We start from the raw sequence: 15,911 nt of genomic DNA on the forward strand, positions 1-15,911 counted from the left end.
CAGATCGAGCAGGCAGGCTCTGTGCAGGTGTTTGCACAGCCGTGCCAGCACATCATCGTTTTGCAGCACATGCAGCTTTGCCAATACAAGTCCTTTTGAATCTACAGAACCTCCTGCTACTGCAGTACCGGCCGGCCAGCCCCATGTCCTCACAGATTTGCTAGTGTACCTCAGTCCTGCTGCTGCTCCATCGAGCACAGATTGTCAACAAGGCTGAACTGTGTCACATTTTGTTAGTCTCTGCCATGAACCCGTTTTTACTTATCAGTGGCATGAGGCTGTTTTCCAGGGATGAGAGACACACCTGGTTTCCCAAAGTCCTGAGAGTTTGGGGTCTGAAAACACCAGCTATGTTTGCATGGATCACTGAATGCTTCCTGCCGACACCTAGATGCTGCCTCTTCTCCTCATGACCCCCGAGCACTCTGATGAAGCAGTCGGGGGCACGGGAGCCATTGGATTCGCTGACTCTCTAACCCCTTTTGCAAAATGAAACCTAGTTACATGTGAGCAGGATGTCAGAAGACCAGCTACCCCAACTAATGGGCAGATGTAACTCACAGCAGTTCACCTCCCTCTCCTTATGTAAAGAGAAGGAGTGGGGCATGTGTAGGGTGGTTCGGATGGCACAATTGGAAGTCTTGAGATTGAGTTAAACAAGTTGGGCTGAAAAACTGGAAAATTTTCCTAGCAGTCAGGCCTGCAAGGCTGTGGAGTAGCCTGCCCAGGGCAGTGGTGAGAGCCCCCGTGACTTCCTGCGGGGCGTGGCACAACCCTGCAGACGAAGCAATCTCACATTAGCCGTTGGCAGTAGGTTGGAGGCAGCCTGCTAAAGCTTCTCCAGCTCCAGGGTCCTGAAAATCAAAAGAATATTAGGCGCCCGAGAAGCTCGAGAGCTGATTGTCTGCAGCACCCTTCCAGTCCTGGCTTGACCTCTGTCCCCACTGCAGCTAAATGCCACTGATACAATGTGGGCATGGAGCTGCTGTGTCGCTTTAGTAAGCATCTGAATTTGTGCAGCATGGTTCCTGAAAGCCCTTTCTCTTGCTTGTTGATTTTACTATCCTGCTTAGGAACCCTCCTCTTTCTTTCCTCTTTGATGCCTTAATTCAGGGAATGTGTCAGCAGCGAAATACCAGCCAAGCTTTCTGCAAGCTGCCTGGCCTGGGTAGCAGTTTGAAAGACAAAGTGCCTAAGACAAGGGAGGTAAAGGGATGGATGGCAGTTCTAGAAGAACTTAATTCTGCAAAGCTTTCCATAGTTCACTGTTTCCAGGACTCTGTTATTAGGATTACACTCAGCCTGTTTGAAAAGAACCCTAGGCATAGAGATATTTTATAAACACTGAAGTCTTGTAGGGTGAGAGAGAGGGAGGGCTGCTTCTGGGGCTTGGTTGGGAAGCCAGCCTGGGGCAAAGTTAGCCAAATGACCTCTGGTACAACTCCCAAGGGAGTAAGTAGGCCAAATTCAGCAGCAAGCAAGTTACACATCTGGTATAAGTTGGTCAAAAAACAGGCTTCGGTAGTGAATTGGCGTAGCCTCCCTTCAAAGCAGTGCAGAGCTAGCAAAACACACGCTAAACATCCCCACTGCTGCCTTGGTTTTGATGCTCTTGTTGTCTCAGCCTTCATCCCTGTTGTCGCTGGGGCAGGGCCCTTGCCTGTCTGTTTGGGTGCTAAGGAGCTAGCATGCTTTAGGAGCTGTATAGATAATAACCCCTCCAAAACTATGTGCAAAGGACGTTACAGTTGCACAACAAACCCCCGGAAGTTAGGAAATGCCAGAATGAAGGTTGCCCGTTCACCCTTCATTCAGCCCCCTTGTGCGATGCTCTAGGAGCCAATCTTGGCAGGACCGCAGGCTGTCTTGTGTCCAGCGCGCAGGATGGATGGTGCACATGGAGGGAGCCACTGCTCGATATTTGGTTTTCTCCTCACTGAACAGTGTGTGACTCTGGGCCTTACGCACTATTCCAACCCTGCTCTGAAGACAGAATTCTTCTTTTCCTCCTGGCTGCTTTGTGGCGCTCATCCCCGAGAGTGTTGGAGAGCTTCACTAACAGACATGGCGTTATTTTCCATCACCCCTGTGAGGGGAGGGGAATGTTGTTATCCCTAGTTTACAGATGAAGCACACAAGCACAGCTCCTTATGGTATTTCGGTGCTTAATGCCCATTGGTAGTACTGGCAGTTAGATACCTTTGAGGATCTGGGCCAGATGGAGGACTTCATTTCTGCAGAGCACTTAGCATTCTCTAGCACGTTGTATGTTCAGAGCACAGCTCCCGCCAACTTCCCTTGGAGCTGTGCATGCTCAGCCACAGGCTCTCAAGTTGGGCACCCAGAAAATGAAGAACACGCAATTATCAGCCACCTGTGAAACATTGGAGTTAAGTGACTTGCCCAGCATCGCACAGGAACTCTGTAGCAGAAGCAGGGATAGACTCAAACTCTGCATGGCCGTCATTACCTTAACTATACGACATTTCTTTCTCTGCCTGCACTTCCTTGCTTCCTTTACTACACAGCCCTAACTCTTCCCCAGAGCAGGTGCATTCTGTGCACTGGATGAAGCAGGGGTCCTATGGAAAAAATAGTATGAGATCATGTAATTAAAGACTGTGTCTTAATGCATATACACAAGGGGGCTTCAGTATTTGGGAACTTTTGAGTACTTGACTTTGCAACTACATTCTTTTAATGTAGTTTTTGTAGGTAATTTCTGAGGTTTTAAAAAAAAAAAAAAAAAAAAAAAAAAAAGCCTGAAAAAAACCAGAAATTCCCTCAAGTGGAATCATGCTGGGTCATCAGTAGAGTTGGAACCTTTAGCTCCACAGCAAAACTTCTGCCACTTCAGCTAATGGAGTAACTGACAGCTGTAGTAGGTTGTCATCTTCTGTGTGGACCAGCACTAGAAGGGGGTGAGACGCACTTTGCCAGCCGGTGTCATAGATATTTGCTGACAGTAGAGGACTTTTGAGACTGGGAATCCATTCCAGGTTGTAGAGGGGAGGGTGTAGTCATTGCAGATCTTTCTGCCCCTGTTTCTCCAAGCCTGGCCCCTTCTGCATCATCTCCTCCAACCTGTCCCTGTCCTGTCTGTCCCTCCCCTCTTCCCCGCTCCTCATCTCACTCCAAGTCCACCCTCACCACACTCCTTGTCCCAGTCTCTGCCTAACCAGACCCAGTCATCCACCCCAGCTCCTCATCTGATCTTAGATGCACCCTTCCCTCCAGCTCCCATTCTCAGTCTCCTTGACCAGTCAGTCCCAGCATCTGCCCTCTCCTTTCCCGAGTCATCTTGTCTCAGTCAGCTCCCTCTGCCATCCCCACTCCCAAGTCAGGCTCTTGTCTCTTCTGCATTTGAGTCAGGCAACGTTTTTTCTCCGTGCTGGAGCATTGAGCACAAGGTGAGACACTGTCCCTACTCGGTCCTTGTGCCAGTGTCACAGCGGCCAGAAGCAGCAATTGCAGGGAAAGTGCAGCTCAGCTCCTGCTACCCTAGATTGGAGCACGCTCAGTGCAGACAGACTCTTCGGAGAATTTAGCTGCCAAACTAACAAGTCTCTACTGCGTATGTGCAAACTGAGGTTTTTCAAAGTCTCATAACTTGGCCAGATTTGGGCAGTTTTTCACAGGTATGACAAAAGGCCCTGACACCAGGGCAACATCCCCCTGCAAACTGTCAGGTCTCTACTCCAAAGCCTGGAGGTGCTACAGCTCCTCAACAGAACAGTCGTAAAAATATCGTTAATAAGGACAAACCATTGTATTTTCCCCTACACTCATTCTCTGAAGCCAGGTGTATTTTGTACAGCCGTACCCATACCCCACTGTGTCAGTGGCATTTAGCTGCAGGCCAGTATTGCAGTGGGGACTGATGTCCAAGCCAGGACTGGAAGGTTACAGTAGACAAGAATATATCACCAGTCGCTCTTTGGCGTGTGTCGTCCTGGTGTAGGCAGGAGGCGGCCAAATCGGTGTACGCCAAGGGATCTGCGAGTGAATGGCTGGATCTTACCAATGCCTCTCTATGTTGGAATAACACCCATTGCATTTAGAGTCTGACCCTGTATGATTGAGTGCCTCCTAGTGATGGCAGAGCGCTTGCTGCTGTGCTGGTAGCCACGGCTCCGTTCCCCCAGGTTCCCAGTTCAGCGCAGACACAGGCAAACCAGTTCACACACACGCGCAGTTTGTCAAAGGCCAGTGCGAGCTGGAGATGATGTCAAACTCATGTAAAATCATTGTTGAAGGCTGGCTTCCTTGGAGAGGAGGTACTTGGCAGTAAAAACAGGCATCTCTTAAAGAAGCCATTGGCACATTTCTAACTGATCCCCATAGGTCCGTTTTCCAAACACTGGATAACGATGGTGTATGAGATCTGTCCTTCAGTGGTGGTATGTAATTTCCCTAGGACATCCATTCAGTAACACTTCGTCTACCACTTTCTGCTATTGTAGACTTTTTGGTTGCTAGCCCTGGGATTCTCAGCTGGAGAAATTCAGGCTTCCTGCATGAAAGGGTTAAGTGAACTGCCACATACTCTGCCTGTTGATTGTGAAAAATCTACCCAGAAGGCCTCAGTTCTTAACCTTGTAGAAATATTTTCACATGCTCCATCCAGAGAAAATAACCACTTGTGCGCTCCTAGAATTCAGCCACATTAAAGAGCCAGAAGAAATACCCTGATGATTGCCTACGCAAGGAAAGGAAAACTCGACGTGTGCTCAGCGTGGCAGTCAGCAAGCTCTTGTGGTGACAAGCTCCTTGTACTAGGCACATGCTGCCGTGAGGAATAAAGTCCTTCAAATTGACATTTCTGAGATCCCTGCCGCAGGAGTAATTTTGCTGATAATTAACAGAAACAGTGTGGGGACAACCAAGTATAAGCCACTTCCCATTCTTCAGCCCAGTAGGCCGCACCTTTCATACAATCAAAATGCTAAGTATCTCACTTAGGTGGTGCTAGTTGGTGTCTTGTGCCAGCATAATGATATCGGCATGAAGTTCAGGAATGAATCTGGCAACTCTGACAGGCTTTGTAAAGGCTTGATCCAAGGTGTCAGATCTGAAGAGCTTCATTTCCCTTAGTGTTCCATTCCAAAGCGTGGGAAGGTGCTGAAACCTGCCCCCGACCTTGTGCTGTGTGGATCTATCTTGGTTCCACCTCTCCTGATTTTCATTCCTGCAGTGTGCCCTGTCCCCTATCTTATGATAGAAACAGAGACACTTTGATATCGATCAGATGATCTTTTAGCTTTTCATTGTTTAGTTCCTTGATAGCATGTCAGTATCCTCCCCTAATATCATTCCTGGGGCGGCTCCGGGCACCAGCGCAGCAAGCACGTGCCTGGGGCGGCAAGCCGCGGGGGGCGGCATGCTGGTCGCCAAGAAGGCGGCAGTCAGGCAGAGTTTGACGGCATGCCTCCGGGAGGTCTGCCAGTCCTGCGGCTTCGGTGGCAATTTGGCGGCTGGCGCAGAAGGTGCGGGACCAGCAGATCACCTGCAGAAATGCCGCCGAATCTACGTGACCAGCGGACCACCCGCAGGAATGCCACCGAACCTGCCTGACTGCCGTGCTTGGGGTGGCAAAAAACATAGAGGCGCCCCTGGTCATTCCTGCCTGAGTTTCTGAACTTTGGCCACATCATCAGCTGCCTCTTTTCCATGTGTCCCAATGTGTGATTGGCTCCCCTGGAAAATCAATCTACTGTCCTGCTTGCCGATCCTCCAATTGCTGGTAGCATTCTGGTTCCCTTGAAAAGAGCCAAGGATCTCTTCCTACGAGTCAACAAACAATCCAGCACCTGCTTCCATTTCTTCTCTGCTAGTTTCTTGCAGGTGCAGTGAGAACATCTTTCATTTCAGCCAGATAATTTGAGCGACTCTGCCCGGAGCTACTGCTCTTTCTTGTACTCTCTCCATTAGGCCGCTAAATAAAGACACCACCATAGTCCGTCTCACGCGCACGCACACCCAATCAAGTTCTCTCTCCCACTGATTCCCTGTCCCATCACCTTGACCAGCCTGCCTCCTGAGACCCCCAAGAGCAGACCCACCATGCTTCCCAGTGGCCTCTGCTCTCCAACCGTTTCTCCCCGCACTGGGAATCTGATCTGACCCACAGGGACATCTGCTTCACCACCTTGTCGTCTCCCCACTACCCCGTCCAACACGAACAGCCCAGCCCCTGGGGAGTTAACACGGGTTGAGCAGTCTGAGTATGCCTCTGTTATGCTCACCCAAATCCTGAGGGTACCATCCTGCAGAGCAGCACACCAGTGTTAATGCAGGCTTGCTGCCAGCTGAGTATTGACCCCACCACTCAGCCGGGGGCCCAGAGGTGCTCACTCCTGGGCACCCCCAGCTTTCTGCCATGTGGCCCCTTTGCATTGCTGGGTAGAGCAGTGACTGCTGCATCCTTTGAGTCAGTTAACAGCTTACCCTCAGGTTTTCTCTTTGTCTTCCTTCATGCCAGGCCTGCCCGGCTCCGCTATGCTGCTGGGGGAAGGGCAGGCCAGCCATGCCCATCTGCTTGAGATTGCAGGCTCCTGAGCGCCAGTCCAGGGCGTCCCAGCTCTCGGCTCCAGGCGCACAGTCTGCAGTCTCCCCTTGGGTCAGACGACTGAGCGGGCAGGCTGCTCCGCAGAACTCTGAGCCACCTCTGGGGGGCTGCACTTTGCTCCCCCGATGCATGCTGATTGTCTAACTCAAGTCGGAGGGGGCTAGAGCAGGCCTTGGAGAATCCCCTGCTGCCTTGTAAACACACACACCTCAGCCCCTGCCACCTGCTTCCTTTCTTTATCTCCACATGCCCATTCCAACCCACCCACCCACCCCCGCAGCTGCTTCCCCTCATCCTGCTCTCCTTTCACTTCCTCCCCAGGGCTAGCCACAGTGTCCGTGCAGAGAGCCGAGCGAGCAGTGCTTCTCTCCGGCTCTCTCATCCTTTCTGCCAGGGGAGATGCTGCTAGGAGCCACCCAGCGCGGGTTTTCCTGCGGGTTTCTGCAGCCTCCCCTTCCCCTGCCAGGTGGTGGCTTTCCTCTCTGCTGTATAATGGAGCAGTAATTCTGTGCCAGGGACTGTTTTCTGTTGGATTTTAACAGGTTTATAAAACAGCGTATGTAATTGAGTGAGTAAACGGAATGTTTTCTGGAGCCCCCGAAGGCTGGGCCTTCGGGGTGGTCCTGGGCCTCCGCCCTAACCTTGTTTTTTCCCCTCTACAAGGGAGCACTGCCACCACCAGCAGCAGCAGTGTGTCATGGGGCTAACTGAGCAAACAACAAGGAGATGCTTTCACGGTGCTTTTACCGGGATGCTGCGGCATCTCCTCCCCCCAGGAAGCGTGGCCCATGCTGGAGTGGAAGGCCCTGGGCCATTAGCACCCTGGATTATGGCTGGGTTTGCACTGGGATTCAGAGTCACTTCCGCCTTTGTGTTTATTTGCATTACAGTTTGTTTTGAATCAAACCGCAGAGGCTGTCTGGCTCCCCACATACCGGGCTTGCGTTTCTAAGGCGCTTGGACGTACAGTGCCTGTAAACAAATGCCTTGCGAAGCAGAATCGCATCTGTAACCAGTGACAGATTTTTGATTTGCGCCCAGTGAAATCTCCACAGACGTTGGGCTTGAGCGCCCAGACCGAATCTGGGCCGGGCCGCATCAGCAACTTGCAGCAAAGTGCTAATCGGGCATTCGAAGGTGTCGAACCGCTCTGCATTTGCATAGCGCCAGATGCTCCCGAGGGGAGCAGATCTCAACGAATGCGATTTAAGTTTGCAGAGTCCAATACTCAGGCTTTTTGAAAGTCCTTCCTTTAATGCCTCGTCTTTCTGTGCCGTCTGAGTGCAGCGGTAACCCTGGCAGTCTCACAGAAACCCGAAGGGCGAGCGGGATAGCACTCCACGCTCCTCTCCCTACGCCCAGGGGTTCGGCATGAACTGAAATTGCGGAGACCAGGCTGAGCCACTGGCGGGCAGCAGCCATGTCTGTTAACGAAACACTGTCTGTATTCAGCTCTCCTTAGCAGCCTCTGATCAGCACCCACGAGGGACTCCAAATGACCTTTCATCTGTACCTAGGGCTTTCCAGAGAGGTCAGGGAGGAGGAAGCAGTGAGCGTAAGCACCTGGTATTCTCTCCTGCCTCTTACATGCCTGCCAGGTAGCTGCTCAGCTTATAGTTTATAGCCAAACCATTCCGCTTCGTATTAAAAACCAAAACATGGATTTAAGGTTCACCCCCAGACAGGTGAAAATGGGTCTAGTGGCTTCATTGTAGTCTCTGATCTAGCAGCAAGGCCCAGGGGAGCCAACGGGCTTTCAGAGTCATTGGCCCAGGCCTGCTAAGGCCATGCATCACATACTGGACCGTCCAGCTCTCCTTGGTGATACCGACAGGCAGTGTAATTTAGCAAAGTGGCTAGGAGTCTGGGAACATGGGTTCTTTCTCTACCGTGCCACTGACTGACTTCATGAGCTTGGGCGAGTCTCTTAAACTCTCCGTGCCTTGATTTTCCCATCTGTGAAATGGTCCTGGTGATAATCATCTGCTGTTGCAAAGCACTTTGAGCTTGTCCGATGTTAAAAATTGTGAGCTATTGTAAATACTTGTGAGCTGTAGAAGTGCAAAGTTCCCCAGAAAGGTGGCAAAATATTTTACAAGATACAGCAAAGCTCCACAAGCTTAGGACAGGAAGTGACGGACACTGGATGAAATGAAATGAGGTGTTTGTTAGAATAGATGAGTGCTACAAATGTATATACAGAATCCAAAACTGACATGAGTCTTTAGAAACTTCACTGAAGATACATTTAATCTGCAAGCTATAATGTGATGACTCCCACTGAAATCTAGCCAGGGTCTTATCCACATCACACAAATCAACATGATTGGCAACAAATGTATATACAGAATCCAAAATTGATATGAGTCTTTACAAACTTCACTGAAGACATATTTAATCTGCAAGCTATAATGTGATGACTCCCACTGAAATCTAGCCAAGGTCTTATCCACATCACACAAATCAACATGATCGGCAATCTGCTTGGAAGAGGTTCAGGAATGGAGTAGCAAGAGTTGCCCCAGGGCCTGTCTGAGGTGTATTGGGAAGGTTGCAAGGGGGCTAGGAATGGCATAGCAAGACATGCTGTGGGTCTGGTTCGAGGTATGCTGGCAAACCTGGGGGGTCCAGGACTGGAAGAGGAGTAGGTGCTACAGGCTGGGACTCCAGGCTGCCGCTTGCATGGTGCCTGCCTACATCACATTCATACGTGGTACCAGTACAGTCAGTCCTTCGTTATGTAGAGCCCCAGAATTTCTCTGGCCTGTCGCTCTGGCCATTGGGGAGTCTGACAATAAATAGACACCAGACCAAATGGGAGCGAGTGGTGATGATTGGATTTCGAAGTTGGAAATCCGGGAGGGGGCTCTGAGGCATGCCCTAGGGGTTGGAAGACCAGTTAGGAGCAAAGGGACCAGTTGCCCAATATGGTACTGAAAGCCACAGGTGACTCTTGAGTTGTGCTCCCTAGACTGGTGGGAGGGCCTCGGGAGTGAGTCCACGATTAGCCCATGCAGCCCCCATGCTGAAGAGATGAAGGATCGACAGGAGTGGTGCCGGGATAGAGTGACCGCTGGAAAGAATCTTGCGGGGCCAGGACTCCTTGGAACTTGGCGTTCTGTTAAAATGGAAGGTCTCCTGGCGTTAATTGTGTACCCGGCGCACACTAGCAGCAAGGAGAACACCTTGACTTGCCAGCAGATCGGGACTGCTAAGAATTTGCTTAATCTTTGCTTTCCAGCAGTCTGGCAAACTCCTCCTCACCCAGGGGAGTAACGGAGATGGGCAAGTAAGAGAGCGTGACTCTTTACCATTATTATGGCCCCCACCCTCCAGCATCCTGCCTGTCCTCGGCCCATCACTGCAGTGTGTGAGCACCTCACGGCTTGGAACAGATTTGTCCTCACGCCCCTTGGGAGGCAGGGCAAGGCTGTGATCCTCACTGGACAGCTGGGCCCTGAGACAGCAAGAGGCTAAGTGACTTGCCCAGGGTCGCACAGGAATCTGGGGCAGAGCCAGGGATGATTGGGCCTTGGCCACTGAATGTTCACTCAGCTGGTGCAAAGCTGGGGGAGTAGCCAGGGCCTTGACAAACGGGCCCCTTCTGACTCACCTGACAGCTGGGAGTTTCCAATTTCACCTCCCCCAGAGGCGGGATATGGGAGTGTGAGCTGGAATCTGCCTTCAGGGTCCCCACTGCCCCTTGCTCACTGCTGATGTTGGAAAGAGCCTGTCTGTATTCCTGGATCCCCCGGGGCAGGAAGCAGCAAAGGAAAATCCTGCCTCTTGACTTGTAAAGTGAGGCTGTTTGACCAGAGATCATAGATGCTCACAATCCCTTTACAAGTTACTTGTGACACTGGGCCTGATCCTGCAGGGTCCTGAGCGCATCCAGCCCCCAGGGGCGGCTCCAGGCATCAGCACGCCAAGCGCTGCCGCCGAATCCGCGGGACCGGGGACTGCCCACAGGCGCGCCGCCGAAGGCAGCCTGCCTGCCGTGCTTGGGGTGGCAAAATACCTAGAGCCGCCCCTGCCAGCCCCTGCTGACTGCAGTGCAAGTTGTGGGCACTCAGCCCTCTGAAGGCCCCGGCTGGACGTAACGTTCCTGTCACCGTCTCCCCCTGGGTTTGACGCTTCCATGCCGGTGCCTAGACACACACCTGTCGGCAGCAGCTATGCCTCGGGTGGTAAGTGACACCTATGTGTGAGATCTCATTCCATTACCTTTCTGGTGTTTGGTCAGTGGTTCGCCGTGTGCGTGTGTGGGACAGTGACTGAGACACATGGAGATGGGGGGTGGGGGGTGGATCAGCAAAGCAATGTGGAAATTCACTGGAATCTGCTTTTCCCATTTTCTCCTAAAGATGCTGATTTGAAAAGTGCTGGGTTCCAAACTCTGCTACAAACCCCAATTCCTCCTTTTTGTTTTTAATCTTTCAGCCAAACACGTTAACGAAGTCATTGTGGGCAGCGAACAGCTGATGGAAATCTAACATGCCGGTTGTAAAGATGCCTTTAAGGAAGCCAGAGCCCGCACCTTCGGAAGACCCTTCGTCTGGAGCAGGCCTGGCAGAGCTTACCCTGTCATCGCTCCTTTCCCGTGCAACTTGGTATTTATGTCTTAATAAAGAAGCATTTCCCGACTTGTCTGTCTCTCTCTCTGGCCCCTCCCCACCTGGCTGGTCTGCCTGCTGCTTTGTGGAGGCCGGTATCGGTGCCTGGCCACTGAGCGAATGCACTGTACTCTTCCAGCAGCACTAAGCTGGGACCACACAGACTGTGCCCATTCAGAAGGATGTAGTTGATCTCATTCTGATACAAACCCAGGCTCTGGGGGCTTGCAGCACCCTCCCGATTCCTTAGGGAAGCCCGGAGCTGCTTTATGCACAATGGGAGGGCTGAGAGAGCCCAGCAGCAAAACAGGGTTATTTCCTTGCTGTTCCTGCTGCTTCTCCACACACGCACACGCCCGCCCCCCCGCCCCCCCCGCCACACACACACACGCTAAGACAGACACGTTGAATCTACTCAGCTGTTTTTCGTCTATACTGTGATTGAGGTTGGTGCGCCAAAGGCGTTCCCATTCATACCCTCTGGATTTGGCCTGTTGCTTTGAAATTAAGCCCAAGACCGCAAGTGTGGGGAGCGGGGAAGGAGGAAACCTGAACATAATGAGAGGTTATGTCACCATCAGCGCTATCAGCCTTCTTTGGACGCCCCTTTGCTTGAAAGCCCAGCATGTGTAAAGCCACACGTGAGGTCCCTCTCCATGCACTTAAACTGTATGTGGGTGACTCACAGGGCGAGATGAGTAACAAGCTGTCATGTGAAATCCAGGGCCTTGTGGTTGGTCGTCCTGCCAGGGTTGGAAAGCACCTGGATGGGATTGAGGCTCGAGCTGTTCTTGCAACTTTGCAAATTGGACTGGGGTTCCTGCCCTTGACTGGAACCTAGTCGGATTCAGTGGGACGCTTATTTGAGCCTGGCAGTTTGACATGGAGAGGCGCTTCCAGCTACTCGCCAGGAGAGAGATTTCATTAATTCCGTGATACATTCAAAGCCGTGTCTCATGGGCACAGACTCCCTGGTGGAAAATCTCAGCTTCCTGACCCACACGATGAGGGAGAGGTTATAATCCAGCCCTGCCCTGCCTTTCATACATTAAAAACCCACATCAAAGGCCTGCCTAATAATAGGAGGTGTGGGGAAGGGTGGTGTGCTGGCTCGGAGGGCTGTGTCAGGCTGTGGAGAGCACAACGCAAGCTAGAGTTCAGTTCAGGTTAGCATCAGCTGCGAGGCTGGTGTGTGAATAGATGTCAAATCCCTTTCCTCCAAGGATCTCGGCTGTTTTGTGTATGTTAATGAGCTATGCCTTGAGCGGGAGATAAGTGTCATACCCATTTTACAGATGGGAGACAGGCACAGAGAGGCTTAAGAGACTCGCTTAATGTTCTGCTAGAAATCTGTCAGAGCCGAGTGTGTAGTCCCGATACCCTGAGTCCCAGGGCTTCCTCTTCAGCCCAAAGCCATCCTTCCCTTCCGTCTATTGATGTTACGCATCTTCTTAAATACCAGCTTCCCCTAGGTTAATAGCTTCAGTTTTATCTCCTGGGGCCGTAATTCTACGGTAACACCTCGCTTTAGTCCTTCTGTTTAGCTCATGGAAGCAGAGGGTCTTTATTGTGAGATTTGAACTGCGGTATTAATTTCACATTCTCTGATACTTTCCAGCCCCTCACTGGGTTCTTTTCCCTTTACGACCTGCAGGTGTTTGCTGTGAGATAAAAGTAGATTGCAGAGCAAGATTTCACAGCCCAAATTATCAAAGCGAAGAGTCCCTCTTGAAGTGACGTGTGTGGCAGTAATGCCGAAGAGTGTTTCAGAAGAGTAGTTCCTTCACTACCCCCCAGGCAGCACCGGGAATTAACCCTTGCTGACCTGCCGTGGACTTCGTGGACCAGATGAATCTACGAAACCAGCGATCAGGGTGACATTTTCAAAAGTGCCTCAGTGACTACGCGCCTTGATGAGTTTTGAAAATAGGACTTAGGCTCCTAAGTCACTGACGTGCTTTGGAAAGTATTACCCCAGAGCTTCATCGCATGGCTCTCTGGGAGTGCGAATGTGACTCTTCCAGACAGTGCACAGCCCCATACATGCAGCTCGTCTCACTGTTGATCTCCCATGCTGTAACAATTGAGCAAGCTGGTGTCTCTTACCCTTTGCAATGCGCCCATCCCTGGGGTCTTGAGGCACCCTGACCGTGATGGACAAAGCAGCGTACCTTTGAAAGGCTCAGACCTGCCAACCCTCTGTAGATGCTGGCACTTTCGGAGCAGGCTTGTCCTTGAGCATTTCCAAGGGGACACAGAGCTGGCGGTTGGTGTCACTGTTGTGAGAAGACTCATGAAACAGGCAAGTCCTGCAGGACGCCCAGAATGCAGCAAAGCCAGGGCTCACCGTTTCCAGTGGCAGGGAGCTCACCAGCGGAGGGCCTGGTGCCACAAACATCCATCCCTTGGAGGCAGCGTCAGACCTGGCGTGCCGATGTGCGGCCTGGCCGCTGAATGCTGGGCCAGCCAACCGTTCGTGTGGCCTTCTCCTTCAGTCCTAGGAGCTTGTTGCAGACATTCAGCCTCGGGGTGACGGCATGGAAAGCTATTGCTTTGGCTTAATCTAACAGGAAAGAATGCAACCTGCTGGCTAGGCAGAGAGCAGGCGGCATTTCAGGCCACAGCTGCTGCTCACCGGGCTAGGAGCATGGAGAAATCTGGAAGAGCCCCAAGAGAGCATTTGCCTTGACAGTGAGAAGATACTGTCAGCGGGAGGCAAACTCAGGGCTCCCGATCTAGTCCCCTGCTCCCATTCACTCCTGCGGTTGCCCCACGTTGTTAAAACAGGCAGCCCAAGGGCGTGTGAGCTCCGTAACACCAGTGGCCTGGCCATCCGGGAGACATGATGGGCTGGTAGGAGGAGAGAAGCAGCTTGTGGCCAATTGTGCCCACTGCCATTGACCTGGGGCCTCCCCTATCAGTCAGGGGGAGATGGGTCTGGGTGCTAATCAGAACTTTCAGATCCACTGACCTTTGGAGACTAATCGTCTGGACCTTGGAGTGTAGCCTGGGGGGCACAAAGGAAGGTAAACTGACCTCCTGCTACAGACACTCAGGACGTCCAGTGAGCATGATGGTTCCTTCCTGCAGCCGTGTGCCCTGCTGGGGGGAGAGGACAGAGACCGGCTGGTATTTACTTGGGGTGATGTGGCTGCTTTGTTCACAGTGCTAACGCCAATATGATCTAGCTCACAAAAACCAGACCTGAAGCTGAAATGCTGGGTCCGAATCTTAATGTGTTTCACGTAAGTCAGAGAACAGGTTCACCTGGGTTCTAAAAGGGCAGCTGGGTTGTCTCCACAGGCCGTGCCCAAATCCATCATTTTCCCCAATCCCCTTGTCAGCGTGTCAAGATCCGCCAGTGCTGAGACCTGCGTTAGGAAGGGTGGCAGCGACTCCCTCATTCCGTCAGCTTCCCCAAGCACCTGGAACTTCGCCCATGCGTTTAGCGGTGGCATGCTGGGTCACGAGCTTTGATTATCCTTCGATTATGCCGAGCACCCCCATGAGTAGCTTCCCAATAGACAGACAGGCTCCCTCTCCCATAGAGCCTCAAAAGTGGACTTCGACACTACCTCCCAGGGAGCCGTAACACGTGAGGGGAGCAGGAGTCTTGCAGGGGTTGAACAGTGAAGTGCTAATTGATCCCCCATCTCAGAGTCAGTTCAGTTGAGCCCTTGTCCATCGGGAAGAAAGGGGCTTGTGCTAAGGAACAGGACCGACGCAGATCTCCTGGGCCGGCTGCAGGCAGCCACCTCCCCCTTGATCTCCTTTCTCCATCAGTAACGGACTGGGGGGGGGGGTGATACCAACGTGCCAGGCACCCACTGATGGCAGCAGGAGCTCGGCCTGGGTGACCGCTGCAGGATTAGGCCCGTGTACTGTTTCTTTCTTGTCTCTCTCTGGACCCTGCAGGTTTTTGGTTCATCTCCTGGGTGCCAGGAGCCAAGATGCACAGCGCCGCCCTGCCTCTTAGACAAATCAGCCCACAGCAGTTCCTGGAACTCTCCAATCTGGTCAAATATAAATCAGTAAGGCAAGAGATTAGCAGCCTATATAAACTTGCATGTTTACAGCTTTTAAAAGGCTAATGCTGAATTTTTCTTTTTTAAAAGAAAGCAGGAGGGTTGTTGGAGTGAATTCAAGGACAGCTGATGAGCCTGGATCGGCGCCTTTACAACTCAAGGCAAATAAATGGTGGGCTGCTTTGGAGAGGAAAAAGGGATTTTCTTGTTTTTGTTTTTAAGAGAAAATAAAAGGGCGGCCTGCCGCTTCCCTCCCCCTCCCCTGCCGTCAGAGCAACGAGCGCCCGGTGTTGTATGCACAAGCTACTCCTTTGTGCACCGTCTAAATGGTTAATTGTGTTTGGAGGAAGATGTGCGGGCGGACGGGGAGACCACCCAGCACGAAACAGACAAGAAAGAGCAACCTCTGCACTCTTTCACTAGAGAGAGAGCAAAGTTGTTTAAAAATATTTAATTTACTGCATTCCATTCTGCTGATTATAAATTGGCCATCCAGGGAAACGTGGCTGTGTGTGGGGAGGGATCCAGGAAGCATGAAACAAATTCTTGGGATTGGTTTGAGGTTTGTTTTTTAAATCTTCCTCTGCTGGTTTGTTGTGAGTTTTAACTCTGGGTTGCCAGCAGCATGTAAATCCGGTCAGTGCCTGCCTTTTCCGTGAGCTGAACTCTGAGGCGGGCTGTATGCTTGCATATTGGGCATCAAAG

The 15,911-nt window shown here is 51.8% G+C and overlaps 1 protein-coding gene and 1 long non-coding RNA gene across 5 annotated transcripts in view; both read left to right on the forward strand.

Moving 5' to 3' along the window:
* The window catches only part of EIF2B3 (eukaryotic translation initiation factor 2B subunit gamma), a 133,880-nt gene extending 120,363 nt beyond the window's left edge, over positions 1–13,517 (forward strand). For 3 of the 4 annotated variants that reach the window (XM_050961180.1, XM_050961182.1, XM_050961181.1), the window contains one exon: positions 11,009–11,211. In XM_050961180.1, the coding sequence (XP_050817137.1) occupies positions 11,009–11,061 (53 nt within the window). In that variant the 3' untranslated portion in view covers positions 11,062–11,211. Of the gene's footprint in view, positions 1–11,008; positions 11,212–12,835 lie in introns of those variants that run through there. The other variant, XR_007775353.1, reaches the window with a different exon arrangement.
* Positions 13,518–15,002: 1,485 nt separating this feature from the next.
* On the forward strand, positions 15,003–15,466 carry LOC127054904 (uncharacterized). Its single transcript, XR_007775366.1, has 2 exons — positions 15,003–15,212; positions 15,297–15,466. It is a non-coding gene; the product is annotated as an uncharacterized LOC127054904 (long non-coding RNA).
* The last annotated feature ends 445 nt before the right edge of the window (positions 15,467–15,911 follow it).

This window comes from Gopherus flavomarginatus, chromosome 7, assembly GCF_025201925.1.
Source record: "Gopherus flavomarginatus isolate rGopFla2 chromosome 7, rGopFla2.mat.asm, whole genome shotgun sequence".
Classification (NCBI taxonomy): Eukaryota; Metazoa; Chordata; order Testudines; family Testudinidae; genus Gopherus; species Gopherus flavomarginatus.